At 52.5% G+C, this 19416-nt stretch overlaps 1 protein-coding gene across 4 annotated transcripts in view; it reads left to right on the plus strand.

Moving 5' to 3' along the window:
• The first annotated feature begins 16 nt into the window (after nt 1-16).
• EPHB2 (EPH receptor B2) overlaps nt 17-19416 on the plus strand; it is a 98265-nt gene continuing 78865 nt past the window's right edge. For all 4 annotated transcript variants that reach the window (XM_042882995.1, XM_042882997.1, XM_042882996.1 and 1 more), the window contains exon 1: nt 17-127. In XM_042882995.1, coding sequence (XP_042738929.1) covers nt 43-127 — 85 coding nt within the window. In that variant the 5' untranslated portion in view covers nt 17-42. The remainder of the gene's footprint in view (nt 128-19416) is intronic.

A 19416-nucleotide genomic window follows, 5' to 3' on the forward strand; every position in this document is an offset into this window, starting at 1 on the left:
TCTGCGCTCGGCCGCCTCCATGGAGCTCCGCCGCCGTTTCTGATGCCCGGCCCGGAGCGCACCATGGGGCCGTTGTGGTTCTGCTGTTTGCCCCTCGCCCTCTTGCCTCTTCTCGCCGCCGTGGAAGGTAAGGAAGGGGCCTTTCCGGGGCAGAACCCCTCTTTATTATGATGATCGTTATTATTTTACTAATTTTTTTTTCCCTCCCTCTTTCTTCTCTTTCTCTCGTTTATTATTATTTATTTAACTAATCGAGGGGTGGCCCTCGGCCCTCCCCCTCCCTCCACGCCGCACCCCTTCCTGGGGGTGTGGGGTGTGGGGGGGGGGGGGGAGGAGGGGGGAAAGAAGGAGGGAAGGCGAAGTTTTGGGGAAGTGCTGCCCCAGGTGGAGCTTTTTCCCCCAACCCCGGCCCTTCCCTTCCCTCCGCCATCCCCGTACCGAGGTGGGCATCTCCCACCTCGCCTCCCGTAGGGAACCGCCGAGCCCCTCTCCAGGGGATGCTGAGGAGAGGCTTTGGGGTCTCCCTGAGCGAGGCCAAATGCCTCCTCCAACCTCTTCCCCGTAGGGTTCCCCCAGGGCTGAGACAAAGCAGAGGCAGCGGCAGGTGGGTGCGTGGCTGAGGGATGGGTGTGCGGCCGAGGGCTGGATTCCCATTAAGGGCTGGCTGCGTGGCTGGGAGCCCCGTGCCAGATTCCCATCTTGGGGTCCCAACGCATCGCATCCCAGCCACGCCTGCAGTGCTGTGGAAGTTTGGGGGGCTCCACAGGGCTGAGCTTTGCTGCTGCGTTGGGTGTGGAGGTGGTGGGAGACGTCCGGACCGTGTTTGTCTGGAGCAGTGGATGAGGCACCATTTATTAAGTTGGAGTTTTGGGAGATGACTCATGGGTTGGCCGGCTATACATCGTGATATTTACAATATGGGAGCTTGGCATAAATAGGACTATTTACGTTGCAGCGGAGAGCGCTAGCCAGCTATGCTATTCAAATGAGCATGGTATGGTTTTAATTAGGGGTTGGGGGGGATGGGGGGTGATGAGTGTGTTCGTGGGAGCACATGTCCAAGTGGGACGTGTGGCCTAAGCTGCCCGCAGCAGCCACGTTCACAGCTGTGTTCATGCTCAGAGCCCTCAGCCGCACTGGGGATGGGGCGACCCATCCTGGGATGGGGGCTGGAAGCCCCCTGTAGGGATGTTGGACCCCATCAGGAGGTGTTGGGTGGCGTGGGGCCGTGCTTTGCTTGGAAACAAGAGGAACGGATTGACCTTCCCATCACCGTGGCTGCAGGGCTGGGTGTGCGGATGCTCGTTCTGAGGGATGGGGAAGGGACGGCTGTGGATGGGGGAGGTCAGCGAGGTGTGGATGTGAGATGTGCTCCCAGTGGTGGGGATGCTGTGGGGTGAGAGCTGAAGGTCTGGTGGCCGTCCCCATCCGGGGTCTGAGTTCCTCACAGGAGGTTCGTTATGCTGTGTCCTTCTCTGGTGTTACGCACGTCTTGGGGCTGTGCGAGCCGTGCCCCGGCCTTCCTCTCCTCCTGCAGAGCCGACACGGCAGGGGAGCGTGGGCTGAGCTCTCTGGGTGCCCCTCTGCTCCATCCTTCCCTTTGGGAGCTGCCATTTCGGGCACAGCGTCCATCTGCTTCTCCCGATGCGCCCCGTCGGTGTGGGCAGTGACTCCAACAGTGGGTGATGACCGAGGGCATGGCGGCTGCAGCCACCTCCTGCGGTGGCAGTGTTGCTGTCGCTGTCTCTGGCACATTCCCCACCATGTCCATGGCCAACGTGGGGAGAGTAGAGCTCATCCAGCTCCGATCTGGTGATTTGCCCAGGGAACGTTCCTCCTGAGCCCTGTTTTCAGCTCTGCTCCAGAGCTTTGCCGTAATGCTGGTAATTTCACTTGTCTCCTCTGTGCCTCAGTTTGCCTAATTACAAGGCGTAAAATAATACAAGCGTCCCTCCCAAGGGAGCTGCGAGGTTTTGTTAATGAACATGACAAAGTGCTTTGGGATCCGTGGTTAAAAGCACAGTGAGAAGGCAGCCTTAGTCAGTGCGCGTGTGTGCACGGTGTTTATTTATCTACATGCTTTATATTTCTTTGTGCACTATAGATTCTTGTGCATTTAGCAAACCTTAATTAGAAACAAAGCCGATAGGGAAGGAAATATAAACAGGAGTGTGCATGGAAATTGGAAGTTGATTACTCTATGGCCGGCTGAATGCGTGTCCTGGGCTCGGGAGGAGCGGCTGTTGGGGTAAAAACGTCTCTGCTGAAAGGAAATGTGAAAAGAACGTGAGGCATAAATCAATATGGAAAACAGGGAGGTGGATGACAACGTACATAAAGCAGAGGGTAAGAGTTGCATGCAGTTGTTCAGGCTGTTGCAAGGTATCTATCTATCTGTGGCTGGGAAAGTTCGGGCTTATGGAAGGGAAGTTTTTGTGTGTGTGTGTTTTTTTTCTTTAAGAAAGAAATTCAAGAACAAAGGAGTGCTGGAAGGGTCTGGATCCCACACCACACCATTGGTAACAGTGCTGCTATCGCTGACGGCCCTCTTTGTGCTGCTGCTTGCATGTGCTGCTTGCGTGGCACAGCGTGTCTGGAGCAGGGATGCTTCCAAGGTATCTGGGGGGGGAAGATGAGGATGGGAGCTGCGCGTTTTAAAATCACACGCCAGGAGAAAAAAATGAAGGCACTCTTCACCCCCTCTTTGGAGTTAACTTTTCGTAAACCTTGCAGTGCTGGCAAGTTTCCCGAGGGCTGGAGGAAAGCCAGCTCCGTGCCAAAAAATGTGGAAGGAGAAATGAGATGGCCCTCCTATCTGTGAGAGCATGGGGCTGTGGGCTCCAAAGCATGGGGTGTGGGGCGGGCAGGGGTCCTGTCGCTGCTGCAAGCTGGAGGCAGGAGCTGCTTGCTCGTGCATAGTTGTCATGGAGTGTAATGTATATAAGACACATGATGCACTTATTGAGCTGCGTGCATGTGCTTGAGATGGGGTATGCTGTGTTCTGTGTGTGTGCTACAGCATATTGTAGTGTTCAAGCGCAGTCTCCCCTCTCGTGCCCATGTGGCCATGGAGTGACCCATTGCAGGGCTCTTCCACCACCTCCTCCAGCCCCAGAGGCGGAGGAGCAGTGCCAATTAGCTCAGCCCTTGATTTATCCGGTGCTGTGACCGGGCAGGAAACAAATATTGTAAAACTGCACTGAGGTGTGGAGTGGAGACCTTGATTTTGGATCTGCGATACCTCTCTGTGTGCTCTGCCTTCCCCCAGGGCTCCATTCCCTGGGTTAATTTTTGACGAGGTGAATGCTGCATCGCTGGGGCAGTTGGAAGTAGACTGATACACTGATGCCCAGTTCAGATATCCACATATCCACATAGTAGTTGAGGTTGCAGAGACTCTGCTTCTCCCAGTTGCTCCCAATCCCCGCTGTAATTCCAGATAGGTTGATCCAAGCCCAAGGAGGGGTGCTAGAGGGAGATGCCTTGGGGACAGGGCTATAAGAAGCCAGCCATGGGGCCATGGCTTGGAGTGGCACAGCTCCAGTGCCACCCGTGTCCTGAGAGCGCTCCAGAGAAGGACTTGGGGTGGTGCAGGTACAGCAGTGCTCTGGGGATGTTACTGAGGGGCTATCTGCCACGGCTGGGAGCAGGGGTCTGCTGTGCTGAAGGATCTGCCTGCACTCGTTGTTTGTGTACACATACCTGTAGCAGATGTAAAGGAGGGTGGACACCGGTGTAACTGCAAAACCTGCTGGAGAAGCTGGGTAAATACTGAGTCCTCTGCTTTCTGCTTTTGTGTGAGCACAGCCGCAGCGGTGATAAATGAGTTTGAGTCCACTGCTCCTGCCCTGACATGCACCCACAGCCCGGCCACGCCACGCTGGGCTGAGAGGTGGGTGCTCGTGTGTGAGCCTGGCTGGGAGCAGGCACAAAGCTCCTGTCCTGGGGAAAATCAGATTTTACTGAAAAGACTCGGTGAGCTCTCATCTTGCTGGAACGCAAGGCTGAAACGCGGCTGCCCATTCCCTGCTGCGTGCAACAGGGAGATCCTCGAAGGCAAAAGTTCAGCAGTGAGATAAGGGGGGAAAGATGGGGCCTCCTGTGATAACAGGCTGACGTGTGCAGGACCTGGCACTCGCAGCAGGGCTGTGGCTCTTCGGGGCTTGCAGAGATGCATCAATACCAGGATTTTATATTGCTGTCGTGGGTCTGTGCAGGATGGGAGGTGATTTGTGCCAGGGCGCAGACTCTGGAGCTGAACAGCATGGAGGTGAGGGAGGACACAAGCATTGCATCGTGCTGTCAGCCCCCCTCTGAATTTCATTGCTCGAGGATGAGGAAGCGGCGTTTGATCTCTGTTCCCCCTTTGACCCGAGTCGTGGCACTGATTGCCAAATGTTAAGGGAGATTAAACAGGCTGTGAGGGCAGAAAACGCTGCTATAATTGCAGATGGTACTTGCCTCCATCGAAACCGAATAAATGTCACAAAGGGGCGTTATTCAGAAATTACAGTTTTAGTGACTGTGAATAATTGCAGCTCTTCAGAGAGCCCACGAGAGGAGGATCTCTTGATGTAGTCCCGGACCAGCTCCATGGGAGCAGCTGTGCTGCAGCTCAGTGCCGTCTCCAGGTGGGAAGGAGGAAGGGCTGGTGAGCTCCAGAAGTTCATGCAGCTTTATTAATTAGGTCTGATAAATTAAGTTCTTTTCACTTCAAGCCTTACCTTATTCAGGGGTGGACGTCGCATCCACAAAATCACAGCAGACTGGAGGATAACACTGGAGGCAAAAGGATGTTCTTCAGAATGTGGAAGTGATGTCTAAAAGAGGAAAATAGGAAAACCTATAAACTGTGAAGGGGTGGATGTGAGCCCATATATGGCAGAGTAAGAGGAGTTTTAAGAATAACTTGTGGGAAAGCAAACAAACAAACCCCAAACCAACAGAAAAACAGAGTTGGGAAATCAGAGGGGGCGAAGTTAAAAATAGTCAGAAAAGAGCACTTGGGGACAGCTTAATTTTTCCCCTTCAAAACAGCAATGTCTTGGGATGGGGGGTTTGCAGAGGGACTGCCCCAATGCCCCAATGAAGTGTTGACGGAGGAGGTCACATTTTATAGAGTAAATGGGGAAAATGGATATTGGGGCCGGAGCAGACAGGGTATGCATGCTTTAAGGAGAGCTCCCTGGGTGATCTTGGTAGCTCCAGACTAGTAATTTCAGAGCAAGGGTGCTCTTAGGGATTAAAATCTGCTTAAAGAAGTGGAAACAAAGAGTCATTTTTCCCAATGGATGGGGGTCAGCGTGAGGCTTGTGCTTTGCAATGTATTTATAAGCATGCGAGAGAAGGGTGGGAATTGTGTGGCAAGAAAGTTTGCAGATTATTCAGAATTATTCAGGGGGGTTGGAACGGGGTGTTCTTTAAGGTCCCTTCCAACCCAAAGCGTTGTGTCGTAAAAACAACAGTTGTCTTTAAAATATTGTGAAAGGATCTCATGACACTGGATAACCGGGCTATAAAGTGGCAGATTATACGTAGTCAGCGATGAATGAAAAGGGATTCACATGGAAAAAATTACCCTAAACCCATGCATGCACAGTGGCAGTCTTTAAATTACTTATTAGCATTTTACGAAAGAGATCTTAAAGTCATTGTGGATGGCTCTTTGAAAGCATGGGCTCAGAAGAGGGAAGGGCTGGGAAAGGACAGAGGTGGCTGTACAGCGGAGGTGGATGGACCTGGGATGGGGTGTGTAGGAGGTGGGGATGGGGTGGTGTGTTTTATTTTGCCTCTCGGTGTTGTGTTCTGAAGAAGCACTGAGAGACGGAGGAGGAGGGCACTGATGAGGGCAAAGCGTGGGATTGTAGAATGGCTTGAGCTGCATGGGACCCAAAAAGCCATCCAGGCCAACCTCCCTGTGATGAACAGGGACCCCACAGCTCCATCAGTGCTCAGAGGGGGCTGTGTTCAGCCTGAGCTGGGCTGTCTGCAGGGATGGGGCATCACCATGGCTCTGGGTGTGGAGGGATTCACGTTGCTCTGTTTTGCTCACTGCTGCAGCCATGGACCCTCATCATCTCTGTGTGCGGGATCTGAGCCTTACGCAGGGCTGGTGCTGCTGCTTGGGTCTCACCCTTCTTGTTGGGGAACCTCCCAGGGATCTCAGGGCGTTTCTCGTGGAACTCTCTCCTTGTTAATGAGCGTGGTGGAGCTCTGTGGGCTTCTCTAAGAGGGTCTCCCAGCTGAGCCAAACCTTGAGGCCTTGAGCATTGAGGTCTGGATGTTTTTCGCACCCCCTGTGCTGCCTGCCCAGCCCGGGGCACAGTGCAGCCTTGCTTTTTTCAGCAGCCTGGGCAAGGCCAAAATCTGTCTGGCAAACACCTCTTAGCATTTTTGTCCGCCCCGCTCCGCGTGCCAATTGTGGGCCTGTTGTGGGGTTCAGGCCTGCTTTAGGTGAGCCGAGGGAGCAGCGAGGCCATGGCAGGGCCTGCTGCGGGAGGAGCCAGGCTGCAGCGAAGCCTCCGCCATCTGCAGGGCCGCTCCTGGGGTCGGTGCCTTCCCAATCCCTGTGGACCCCAACCCCAAGGGCAGGGGGTAGCGAGGGGCGGCCGGGCGTGCGAACGGCCCCGAGGTGTCCAGCAGGGACTGGGAGGTGATTCTCCCCCTCTACTCTGCTCTTGTGAGGCCCCATCTGGAATACTGCGTCCAAGTGTGGAGCCCGCAGTACAAAAAAGACAGGGAGCTGTTGGAGGGGGTCCAGAGGAGGGCCGCTGGGATGATCAGGGAGCTGCAGCACCTCCCCTATGAAGACAGGCTGAGGGAGCTGGGCTTGTTCAGCCTGGAGAAAAGAAGGCTGTGGGGTGAGCTCATTGCAGCCTTCAGTACCTAAAGGGAGCCTACAGAGGGGAGGGGAATCAACTCTTGGAAAGGGTTGATACGTGTAGGAAGAGGGGAAATGGTTTTAAGTTGAGGGAGGGGAGATTTAGGTCGGACATCAGGGGGAAGTTCTTTACCCAGAGAGTGGTGAGGTGCTGGAACAGCTGCCCAGAGAGGCTGTGGATGCCCCGTCCTTGGAGGTGTTCAAGGCCAGGTTGGATGGGGCCCTGGGCAGCCTGGTTTAGCATTAAATGTGGAGGTTGGTGGCCCTGCATGTGGCAGGGGGTTGGAGATTCATGATCCTTGAGGTCCCTTCCAACCCTGGCCGTACTGTGATTCTGTGGAGGGGATGGCATGAGCAGCGCAGGTTCTGGCTGCCGAGAGCCCGTGGGGTGGGAGAGGAGGGGGTGACTGTGTGGTGGGCAGCAAAGGGCTTGGCTTTGCTCTGCTCCCAGATGAGCTCTGAGGGTCTTCCCGGTGCTCTGGTGGTGCTGGTGTGTGCAGTGAGACAGGGGAGGGGAGAGTTGTCTGGACACACTGTGAGTCTGAACAATTTCGACAGGAGGAGGGAGGTATCTCCATCCTCTGCAGCACTGATGCTTGAGGGTCATAGAAAATGTCTGTGGATGGGAAGCATCGCGTGCATCATTGTATGGTCTTGAAGGTTCTTGTAGTACAATCATAGAATGGTTTGAGTTGGAGCTCCCCAGCAATGCTCCATCAGTGCTCAGAGCCCCTCCAGCTTTGTGTGCCCACAGATGGGGCACCACCACCTCTCTGGGCAATCTGTGCAGTTCCTCACCAACCTCACTGTAAAAAAACTTCTTCCTTATATCCAATCTAAATCTCTAAATCTTGGAGGTCCTTTCCAACCTTGTGATTCTATGATTCCATGGTTCTCCCCTCTTTTAGTTGGAAACCACTTCCCTGCGTCCTGTCACAGCAGAACCTGCTGATGAGTCTGTCCCCTTCTTTCTTACAGCCCCTTTAGATACTGACAGGCCAGTCTCAGCTCCCCCCAGAGCCTTCTCCACTCCTGCCACAATCATTTCTTCTTGGATCCACTGTTCTCTGCTCCCTTCAGGCATGGGACAGTGGCTGTGCTCCTAGGAAGGAGATGGCAGCGCCCTTCATTGGGGCAGCCAACGACAAGTTACTTGTGTTTGTGCCCAGCGTTTTATTTCTGTGGTGGGCTGTATGGGATGGGAGTGATGTGAATCCCCAGTCTGATCGAGGAGGACAGCATGGTCCCAAATGGCTGCAAGAGAGGGGTGACTGCAGAATGAGGCATAAAGAAAGAGCAGCTCAGGAGAGGTTTGTGCAGCAGTGTGAGCCTGCAGGCTGTGCACACCACATGCTTGGGTGTGAGATAGGCTGGAACACGTGAGGGGTCACATCTTGCTGTGTCGAGGTTATAGTCGCGTTTTATGATTTGCTTTGCTTGTAATCCTGTTTCCAGGCTCCACAACTGTAACTCGGAAACCTTTACCGCGAGCCTCACTTAATAAATCTTTGCCTTGTTTTACTTTTTAAGCCTGCCCTGGTATCAGGGGACAAAGCAAGCAGGAGAAATGCGTGAACTGGGGGCAGCGTGGATGGAATAAAACAAGGTGTAGGAGGAGGCTGGGTGCACTGCCTGCAGGGAGAGAAGTGCTGGCCAGGCTGCAGAGAGTTAATTGTGGTATGCCAGCTTTGGGGAAAGCATTTCCTGCAGCGTGTCTCTCCTGCAGGATCCTGCACCCCACGAGCTGCGTGCTCGCCTCTGCGGAGTGCAGGTGGCGGGTTTTGTGCCTGTTTGCAGCCTTTGTATGCACGCCCCAGCTTGCAAGCTGCATGCGTGCACACTGAGACAGCACCTGCGTTCTGAGTGCAGGCAGACACACGACTTGCTGAGCTGCAGGAGGAAATGCAAGATGGTGATTTGTGCCCGGTTGAGGGGGAGCAAAGAGTAGCTGGTGCTCAAGGCGCAGGGATGGCTGGCATGGACTTCTCTCCTGGGGACAAAGCCTCACTCCTCTTACCTAGCTTGCAGTGTGCCAGGTAACCCCAGTGTAACTGGGATCTTCTGGGCTTCTCCTGTCCTCAGCACATGTTAGCACTGCTGTAGAGGCTTGGAAAGGATAAACACAGAAGTGTGCTTGATGCCGTGTGGAAATCCCCTGACAGCAGACACATAGCAGAACAGCAGGAGCACTGGCATGGGTTGCAAGAGCAGGCGGTGCCAGCTGCTCTGGAGGGGAAGGAGTGCATGTAGGACTGCTGCTGTACCTTTAGAGATGCTCCAAGTCCTGTGGCCATGTCCTCGGACAGATGCAGAGCAGTCGGGAGCAGGGTAGGCACAGGGAAGGTGCTAATTGGGATGTTGGCAGTGTTAGTAGGGGTTGGTGTCTGGCTAGTGGGAGGTGTTGCACAGGCAGCGCAGGGGCTGCTCTGTGTCACTCTCAGCATAAATCTCTGAGCAGCTAGCAGGTCTGTGGGTGGGACAAAGGCTGGGGCAGCTGGCTGATGTGGCACAGGTGGCCAGGTCTGCTTTGAGCATCACCTCATGGTGGGGAGATGCCTGTTTCAGGTCACTGTGCTGCACTGTTGTACGCTGTCTTCTTTTCCTGGCTCTTCACCTTACTTCCACCAGGGCTGTAGTAGAAACGGAGAGCAGAGAAATTGCCAATGATGCTTTTTTATTTTTTCCCCTGATGTCAAACTCTATGCCTTCAGGTTGAATAGCTGCCATGAGATTTTGCTGTGACTGACACCTGTTCTGGCTGGAGAGCGACAGCTTTTGATAAACACAGATCCTCTGGAAGCACTGAGCTTGCTGGCAGCTGCTCCCATTTGTCATCTGGGTCTCCGTGCTTGGGGCTGGCTGGTGTGGCCCAGTGGGTTTGGGGCTGCAGGAGGTCTGGGAGTAGCACAGTGGAGAAATAAGCAATGCCAAAGAGGGACCAGCAGAGCCTGTGCCTCCCAGGTGGGGTCTCATGCCAGAGGAAGCAAAGCAGGTCACCCCCAAGCAGAAGTCTTGCCTTGTAATTTGCATGGCCTAAGTATGACCTGGGCTCCCTTTTGTGGGTGCTGAGCCCTTGGAAAGCTGACCTGGCATTTTACCATGTGTTTGGGAGGTCCTTGGTGTGTGGGCTATCCAGGGAAAAATTAAAAAGGGGAGTTATTTGGCGGTTGGGGTGTCCTGCTGAGGTCAGCCCTGGGTGTGCCGTCCATTGGCCTTGAGTTGCTTGGCGGCCAGAGGTGCTGAGAAGGGCTGGCCCCTTCTGTGGGTCTCCTGGCAGGGATCATCGGGGCTCTGGAGGAGCACAGTCCCCTCCTTTGGGCTCTCAGTGTCTGGGTGGTGCTTTGCCTCTTGGCTGCATCTCGGCTTGGGCGTGTGGAGCGTGGGCAGCCCCAGATGTTAAAGGGCTCTTCAGCTTTCCCCTCCTGTCTTTCCCCATCAGAGGGCATCCCTGCTTCCTCAGCCTTCCTCTGACAGCACCCAGCTCCTCTCCAGCTCCGCAGCCGACCGGTTGTCCCTTGTCATCTCTTATCGTCATCCAGTGGGCTGAACACACTGCATGGATTTCATCAGAGCTTCCATCTCCCTGCACAGGGTATGTCGGGGAGTCCAGGCTCAGTGCGTTGCTGGAGGGATAAACCACACAGATGCTAATGATGGCATTGGAAAGCACTCGTGAGCCTCCTCCCGTGAGCTGCAGGAATGTACTGCAGGCTTGTGCTGGACCAAAATTAAACTGCTGGCAAAGTCCCATCCCACATAAAGGGACCGGCTGCGTACTGAGGGACATGGCCCTTTTCTGAGGATGGTCGAGGCAGGGGTTCAGAGGTTGTGAAGTCTTCCATTGGATTATGACTGTGCAGAAAAAGGGTTTGAAATCAGTGTGCTCCAGAGTTTGGACTGTGAAAGGCCACCATAGAATCACAGAATCACAGGGTTGGCAAGGACATTCAAGATCATCTAGTCCAACCATCCTCCCATCACCGTTACTACCACAAGCTACTAAACCTTATCTCGTAGCACCATGCATGGCCATAGGTCAACAGGAGCCTTGGGAGCCCACCTGGAGCAGGTGTGTGCTGGCCCTGAGGGATGACCTTAGCTGGGTAGCATGAGGGCAACCAAACTGACGGGTGAGTCAACAAAGCAAGAATAAAATAAAGTCTTTGTTCTGTAATGACTGTATAACAATAAAATGAAACAGGCATTGTGTTGGAACTGCCTGAAGATGCTGGCTTGGTGCCTGCTGGTTCTTACATGTTCTCTCTCTGAAATCCCACCCACCAGCCCGCTGAAATGGTCCTTACTCATCTGGTGTTCTTAACCCTGCTCCCCAAGCCCCCGTGGAAACGTGGAAGGCTGTGTATGTGATGGCAGATGGGTGTGAGCTTAGGGGTTCTTTTCCCCATTTTACTCAAAATGAAGCCGTCCATTTTGCTATTGGATTTGGTTGGTATCTCAGGATGGAGGCTGTGTGCTGCTTCTAGGGCTGCTGCTGGGAGAGAAGGATGTGGAGCCCCATGACACCCGAGTGCGTATTTTTGCAGGAGCCGTGGCATCTCCTGTATCCAGCTTCTGGTACCCAGAATGAGTCCTGGGGGAGATTATCCTTTGTACCGTCCTGGACTGTGGCTTGAGATCAGCACAGAGACTGCCACGCTGCTTTTATTTTGGTCTCTTGAGACAGCAGAAGCTGTCGGAGGTGCGAGCAGTGATGCTTGCAGCGGGAGCAGCCGTGTCACCGATACGGCAGCAGGGCCCAGCGGTCTTTAATGCTTGGAATAGTTTTCTCCCTTGCATTTGCAGGGCTCCGACAGGGATGAGACTTGCTGGTCTCCATGGTTTTATGTGCCATGGGACTGTGCCAACAGTTTAATCACAGCTGAACCCTCATAGAGCAGCATAAAAAATGTTGTAGTTGGGATTAGGTTACCCATCCTTCCTATAAAAGACTCTATAAACAGTCCATCAAGCCCAAGAATTCCTCTGTTGGCTGTGAGGTCCTTTGCTCTTAATGGGTCTGGCATTTGCTTTGACTAAGTCTTTTGGCGGGGGGGAGGAGGCAGCGTGTTAGAGGAGCCCCCAAAGAATGGCTTTTCTGCTTGCATTAGTGGGGGAACCCAACTGGGCTGACTTGGCAGAGGCGGTGTTGGATGTCAGTAGAGCTGGCTGGGGCTGCAGGGGGTAAGAGGCAGTGGTGACAAGCCCAGAAGGCACTGACAGCAGCAGCTGCTCCCTCCCCATTGCTAGGGGATTTTTCAGGATGGATTTGCCATTTGCTGGGGCACTGGGGAGTGCTGCCTACCCGTGGGGTGGGCAAGGGCCTGCGAATGTCCCTTTCCCATCTTCCAGCACACCTCCAACCTTTTTTTTTTTTTTCCTCTGCAGTAGTTTTACTGGGTAATTCTTTACCCAGAGAGTGGTGAGGGGCTGGGACAGCTGCCCAGAGAGCTGTGGATGCCCCGTGCTTGGAGGTGTTCAAGGCCAGGTTGGATGGGGCCCTGGGCAACCTGGTTTAGCATTAAATGTGGAGGTTGGTGGCCCTGCCTGTGGCAGGGGGTTGGAGATTCGTGATCCTTGGGGTCCCTTCCAACCCTGGCCATACTGTGATTCTGTGATTCTGTAGTTTGAGCAAGTGCCCCAAAACTTTTGAAAACCCTAAAGCACAGTGTGGGCTCTGAGCAGCGTCTTTGTAGCAATTCCAATGTCACCCTTGCGGATGATGCCTGCCGTTAAGAGCCCCCATTCAGTAGCACTTGGTGAAATGCACGTGGTGGAATGAACAGGTTGGATGTTAGGAAGGAGTTCATCTCAGAAAGAGAGGTCGGGCACTGGAACAGGCTGCCCTCCCTGGCAGTGGGGTCGCTATCCCTTGGAGGTGTTTAAGGAAAGGGTGGATGTGATTTGGTGGGTAATATTGGCTGTAGGTGGATGGTTGGACTGAATGATCTTAGAGGTCTTTTCCAGTCTGAATGGTTTTTACAGTGGTCACGCTCCTGCTCCTGGAGCGATGGAAGGGAAGGAAGGGTGGCTGTTTCTTCAGTAGTGCCCTTACAGCTGTTTCTCAGCTCTGTGTCCACTTTTCCAGGTGATTGTGCAGGGGGAACTCCTGTCCTGCTGTGCTGGAGCTGGGCAGGAGGTGAGGGATGTGGGAGCTCTCCCTGGCTCCCCGTCCCTTTGTCACTTGGGCCACCTGGAGTTTTCCCTGGCTGGTTCTTACTTCTGCTGACCCCCAGCAGCAGTGCCTGTAGGAGTGTTTGCATGACAAGCCGAGCTTTTGGGGCATTTCCCAACGTGCTTTATATTATTTATATACTCATGCCCCTGCCCCAGCTTGTCTTGGAGAATGATTTGATCAATTGCAATACTGGCACAAAAATGACAGTGGTAATGTAAGCTGCTGGGAAGACCCCCTCAGACAGAACCCTGCAGAGGGCAATTCAGTCCACCTGTCTAGGATGGCTTTTTTAGATCTTCCTGCTTGTCTTCCGAGGCTCTTCTCTCTCTGTCATTACTATCTGTAGAAAATTAACAACTCCATTAGAGCGGAAGCATTATTTTTCCATATGGCTCACATCAGGGGAGGTGAATCCCACATCCTTTACCTGAGGATGCTCTGCGAGGCTGGGACAGCAGTAGATATTTCAACGTGAGTTTCCTTCATCCCTCTCCAGCTGTAAGGTGAAAACGAACCCGGGGCCAGATCCTGCCGAACCCTCTGAGGTTGGTGGGGCTTCAAACAGCTGTATGAAACCTGCCAGTTAATCAGCTGTTAATCCCTTCAGCATGTTTTTGGGATGGGAGGAGTGCTGCTCTGCGTCCCTGTGCCCCTGTCACGCCTCCTGGTTCAGCTCTCTGAAAGCCTCTTGCTTCTACACGGTTACCCTCACCAATCAGACTTGTAATCTCAGTGAAGAATGAAATCAGATTTGTTTGACAAGATGCGTTTCCTGTAGAAGTATGTTGACTGGTGCTAATTATACTCCTGTTCTTTAATTCTTTATGATTTGAATTACAGCAGCGTTTTCATTATTTTCCCAGAAGTGATTTCAGCCTGAGCGAGACCTTGAGTGCTCATAATTTCACTGCTTTGTGATCACAGTGCAACTACTAAACGTGATGATAAAATCATAGAATCTCAAGGCTGGAAAGGACCTCTGAGGTCATCCAGTCCAGCGTCCACCTCCCACCAGTATTGCCCACCAAACCGAGGCCCTTAGTGCCACATCTAAATGTCTCTTGAACACCTCCCTTGACCCAACCCCCTCCCTGCACAGCCCGTTCCAGTGCCCAGCCACTCTTTTGGAGAGGAAATTTTTCCTGATATCCAACCTGATCCTTCTTTTGCACAGAGATGCCCTTATTGTCTTTAAGGGCTCACCAGCTTTCCTTAAGCCTTCTCCTGTTCATCGTTTCATGGAATGGCTTAGGTTGGAGGGGACCTTAAAGATCATCAAGGAGACACTGGAAGCACGGGACTGGAAATAACTGGGTAGATTTGCTCCACTGCCCACTTTCTCATGCCAGCACTGGAGGAGGTCCGTGGAGCTTTCTTGTGTTTTTTTTCCAATTAGAAGTTAGTGACTAGTCCCAGAATCTGATTTTTCTACCTATTGTGGAGATGTCTTACAGGAATTTCATGTGGCCATGGTTCCTTGGGCTTGTTTATGAAAGCGTCACATCTGAAATGTCCAGAAATGAAAATAAATGGTTGCTGTTGGCCTCTGATAGCCTTGTCTGTGTAGAAATGAGCTCAGCTGTGGTCTTGATGCATTCATTCAGGTTGTGGCCAAAGGCTTATTTATTTTCTGGGGGCTTCCAAATGGTGTCTGCGATTTTTAGAAGAATTGCAGTCAAGCAATCCTTAGGTTGCTCTGTATGAGCTGAGGAATCCTTCTACTAACGGGAGGCATCAGCCCTGTCGTCCTGACTGGCTATGGAGATCACATCCTACTTTCCTAATAAATACACAGACATGGACATTATTTACAGACCGTTACAAAGGACTACAGCAAAAGAAGCTCTGATGGTATGCAGAGCGAAAAAGTAGATGTTTCTCTTGCTTCTTGGTTGACTTTGCTTGGAATTTTTCTAAGATCTGGGAAATTATTGCAATTGGAGCATTGGAGGAAGGCATTTCAGGTTTGGCCTGTCCTCCCTTTGGCCAATGCAGACTGTGATCACCAGTGCTGGGCCAGTTACTTGCTTCCAGTCCAATGATTCAGCCCTCTTTTCACATCATTATGAGGTATGAAATTGTAGACCTCGGGGTCTTTAATGTACTTTGTGCATTAAAATTATGTAACGAGCCTGTCCTCACCGATTGCAGGGCATGGCACAGGGTAATGATGACAGATATTGACAGGTAGCAGAGGCACCAGCGTTTCAAAGCGGTGTGGGAAGCAGAAATCTGGTGGTGGGAGCCGAGTTGTTGGCTCTGTGTCCATCACATACATTTGTTGGTTTCTCACCAGGGAGAATCTCCGGTGGTTTGGGACTGTGAGAGTACAGTTCACTTAATATATTGTAGCTGGTTAAGGAAAAAGAGTCATTTTAGCATCTGCTGAAATCATGCCCCGTCCTTGGATGTGTCCAGTGCCATAGATGGGGCCCTAGGTAGACTGATCTGGTGGTGGGCAACCAGCCCATGGCAAAGTGCTGGAACTCAGTGATCTGTAAGGTCCCTTCCAACCTAACCCACTCTTAGGATTCTGTATCCACCAGCATGCTGTTAGGACAGGAGACAGGAGCCTTATCCATGCCGTGCTGTCTTTGCACATCTGCTGAATCCTGGCTCCATAACACAATGAAGAGAAAGCAGTGCATTTTCTTGTTGTTGCTGTTGGTTTTTTTCCCACCAGCTAAGTTGTAATACTAAACAGATGGGCATGGTGGGGTAGGCAGAAGGGGTTGTGCTGTCAGTGGGATGGGGTTCCTGCTTCCATGGATGGTTAATGTGGAGATAGGTCGTAATGACATGGGAGAGCCTTTCCCAGATGGTATTTCCAACCAAGCTTTCTGTGGACAAAATTCAGAACCGTGTGTTGAAGCTCAGCTTGCCAAAAGAGGAGGACAGAATCAGGGTGGCAAACTGGGATTTGGATGAGAGAGTGGCTTGTGTTGTTGTGTAGGTGCCATTGTGCTGGGGAAGTGATTGGAAGCAGTGCTTGCTCAACTAGAAGGCCAAAGTTTTTCATCTCCATCAGTAAAACCAGACATCTCCATCTTTGATTAGAGTAGGAAATGGTTTCTGTATCTGCTGTCCCTGTCCCTGAGTCTGAGCAGTGATGGGTGGCCGTAGATTTGTCCGGTCAAATCCTAGAAACCTCTAGTGCTGGAGATCCCCCACCTCCCTGGTGTTCCACCTATCTGAGGAAGCAATATCATTAACAATCCTTTAAGAACCAACCTGAGCCTCTCAAGCACAGACTGCCCAGGGAAGTGGTGCAGTTCCTGAGCCTGGAGGTGTTCAAGAACTCTGGAGATGTGGCACTGAGGGTTTCTTGGGCACTATTGGTGGTAGGTGGATGGTTGGACTGCATGATCTTAGAGGTCTTCCCAACCTTTGTTATTCTATGATTCCGAGTCACGATTTATGTTTTGAAGAGGTCTCCAGTGGGTCAAGATGCTGATGCTGGAATCATCCGTTGTTCTTGCTTTATGGGATGAAGTAGTCACTGTTCTGCCTTTTATGGGACCGTGTGCCTTCTGCGCAGCAGGGAGCTGATGAAAACTGTGTATTCCTCTTATTTCCTTCCAGCCTTACCTTTAGGAAGTCGCATATTTCTAAGAACAGTCAGATTCAGGTTTTAAACCACGTCATTGTATTTTCTTCTTTTACTCTGCCCCAAATGTTGGTGGTATGGAAAAAACATTGACCAGTGGCAGCAATTCCATTTGGCCATGGATCCTCATGGCCTCAGAGACCCTATCCTCGATGCCTGGGGATTGAATGAAGTATCTAGGAGGAGGTGGGAGAGGAGCTAGCCCGTGAGTTGATCTGAGTAAGGCACGGCACAGCGCTCCTGATGTGCATGACACCCAGGATACCTTGCAGAAGTAACGCTGAGCAATGTAAGTGTGTCTTAGTTGCAGCAGGCGGATCTGGACCTGAAGCAATGCTCCCTCTGTCCCCTCTCCCAGCCGTGCGCCGATCCCTCACCATGCTGCAGCAGGGCTTTTTAATAGCCGTTACTCTGTGAAATCGGAAGGATTGCCGGCTGTGAAATACAAATGATATGTACTAAATGCTGTGTAATGGATTCCACTTGAATCATTTTGTGACTGTGTGTTTCTAATAAAAGGCTTTGGGAGCGAGGCGGGCTCTGGCTGGCAGCGGGGCTGAGCAGCGGAGCGGCTGGGTGCCGTGGGCACTGGGGCCAGCTCCGAAATGCTGGGAACAAATGCCAAGGAATAAACACAACACGGCAGTGCCCTTTGCTGAGGGCTCTTGGTGCTCTGTTTTGCCAGGCAAACGTGCGGCTTGGGGGAAAAGGACAGCAGCAGGACTGGCTTTTCATTATCGTGGGACATGGAACAATGTATGGGAACATGCGTTGTCTCCTTTTGCCTAGGTTGGCAGGAATCATCACAGAATGGCTTTAGGATGGGAGGGACCTTAAAGCCCACCCAGCCCCAGTGCCATGCTGTGGGCTGGTTGCTGCTCCCTGGATTGCCCAGGGCTCCATCCATGGCCTTGGGCACCTCCAGGAGTGGGGAACCCCCCCTGGTTCCCACTGCTCTGGGCAGCAGTGCCCTCTGGTTACAGAATTCTCCTCCTAACATTCAACCCAAATTTCCCCTTTCAGTTTACAGCCATTCCCCCTTGTCCTCTCAATGGATAGGAGATGATGGGAAGAGATTGTGCAGAGTCCTTTAGTGCGTAAGAAGGTATGTGAGTAGCACTTGGTGCTTTCAAACTGAGGGATGGATGTGTCACCCTAAGAGTTTTTACCAAGGTAAATGGGGTTCTCCATTTGTGTATAATTCAGCAGCATGCAGGGAGGTTCCTATGGTGGTCCAGGAATGAGATCACCAGCAGCAAGTTTGGCCAAATCCCACTGTGTGTCTGGGAGCAAACGTCAGCTTTGGGGCAGGGAATGCTACCTGGAAAGTCTTGGGCTTCTATGGTGCTTTCCCCTGCTTTGAAAGAGTCGATCAGATCATAAAATCCTAGGATCACTGAGATCATCTGGTCCAATCTTTGACCCCTAAGATGTTGCTTATGAAAGCAGGGCAAATCAGTGTTTGATTTTTGGGGGGGAAAGGGAACCTAACCCTGGATGTGGGGTTTGCTTCTGGTGTCTGCATCCAGAGGAGAGTCAAAATGAAGACACCATGGCTCAGTGTATGGAAAACCTGCCTGTTGTTCCTGCAGATGAAGGAGTGTCTTCTGCCTTGTCTGCTGGTACTGGCCTGGAGGAAAGGTTGTTAATAGTGAAAGTCTGCTTAATTTAGCAGGGCAGGACTCTGTGGCTTGGAAGCTGGACTAATTCAGGCTAGTAGAGGAGCATGTTTTTAATAACGTGTCTAATTAACTGTGCAGCAGCTCACCCAGGATGCAGTCGATACGCTATTGCTGGTAATCTGTAGATCAAAGGTGACTGATTTCTCGTAAACCCATTTTGACCCCCACGGCTCTTCCCTCTGGCTGATGCCGTCCTGTCTCCAGCATCCATGGGCACGTGCTGGGCCGCAGGGCTGGGCAGGCAGTCCCCTTTCTGGCTTTGAAATGTGCGAGCCTGCAGCAGCAAAAGCCCATTCCTTTTGTTAGAGCACTCCTGGAAGAGCTGGATGGCTGTGCCGGGCGGCGCAGGGCTCCAACCTGCCACAAAACAGAGCCGGGGAGGGCTTTCCATCCCGGGAAACTTAAAAGCAATATTGGATGCTTCCTTCTGAAAAGCTCATCTTTAAATAAACCCGGGGAAGCCCTTCGGCCCACGCTGGGCAGCATCGGACCAGATGTTCGCGCTTCACCCGACTGACCTCTGGATCGATGGAGCCGTGAGCCGCTCTTTGTTCGTCCGCCGCCGCGCCGGGACACCCGCTGCCATGTGGAGGACAACAGGCCCAGTCCAGACAGCCAGCAGCCCTGTGGCTCCTGGGGGGCTCCTCGGCCCCCAGAGGCTGATTTGGATGTCAGTTCCTGCTGGGGTGCAGCACCATCCGTGTAGTGAGTGCTGACGGGCTCTGCGTGTTGGAACGTCACCAGGTGCTCTGCTGCATCCCAGGTGCTGCGTGTTCGGTGGTGGCTGAGCTGTTCGGTGCTCTCTTCTGTCGTCTGTTCTTCTGTGATGCAAAATATTGCTGCTCCCAAGGCCTTTGCTGAGCCAGGAGCACTGGGCAGTTCCCTAAGCAAGGCAGGGATGTCTCAGCATGGAGCAATTTTAGGACTTTCTCACATGAGTGACCCCGCTGGGCAAATCTGTGATATTTGAAAGGGAAAAAAAAAATATCAGAGGGAGAAGTCACTGAAGGTCAGATCTTGTTTTACACTTGGCCAGCGACTCTGTGGTTGAAAACAGATGGATGTCAGCAGC

This window comes from Lagopus leucura, unplaced genomic scaffold (assembly GCF_019238085.1).
Source record: "Lagopus leucura isolate 7727_CA_CO unplaced genomic scaffold, USGS_WTPT01 Super-Scaffold_100037, whole genome shotgun sequence".
NCBI classification, from domain to species: Eukaryota; Metazoa; Chordata; class Aves; order Galliformes; family Phasianidae; genus Lagopus; species Lagopus leucura.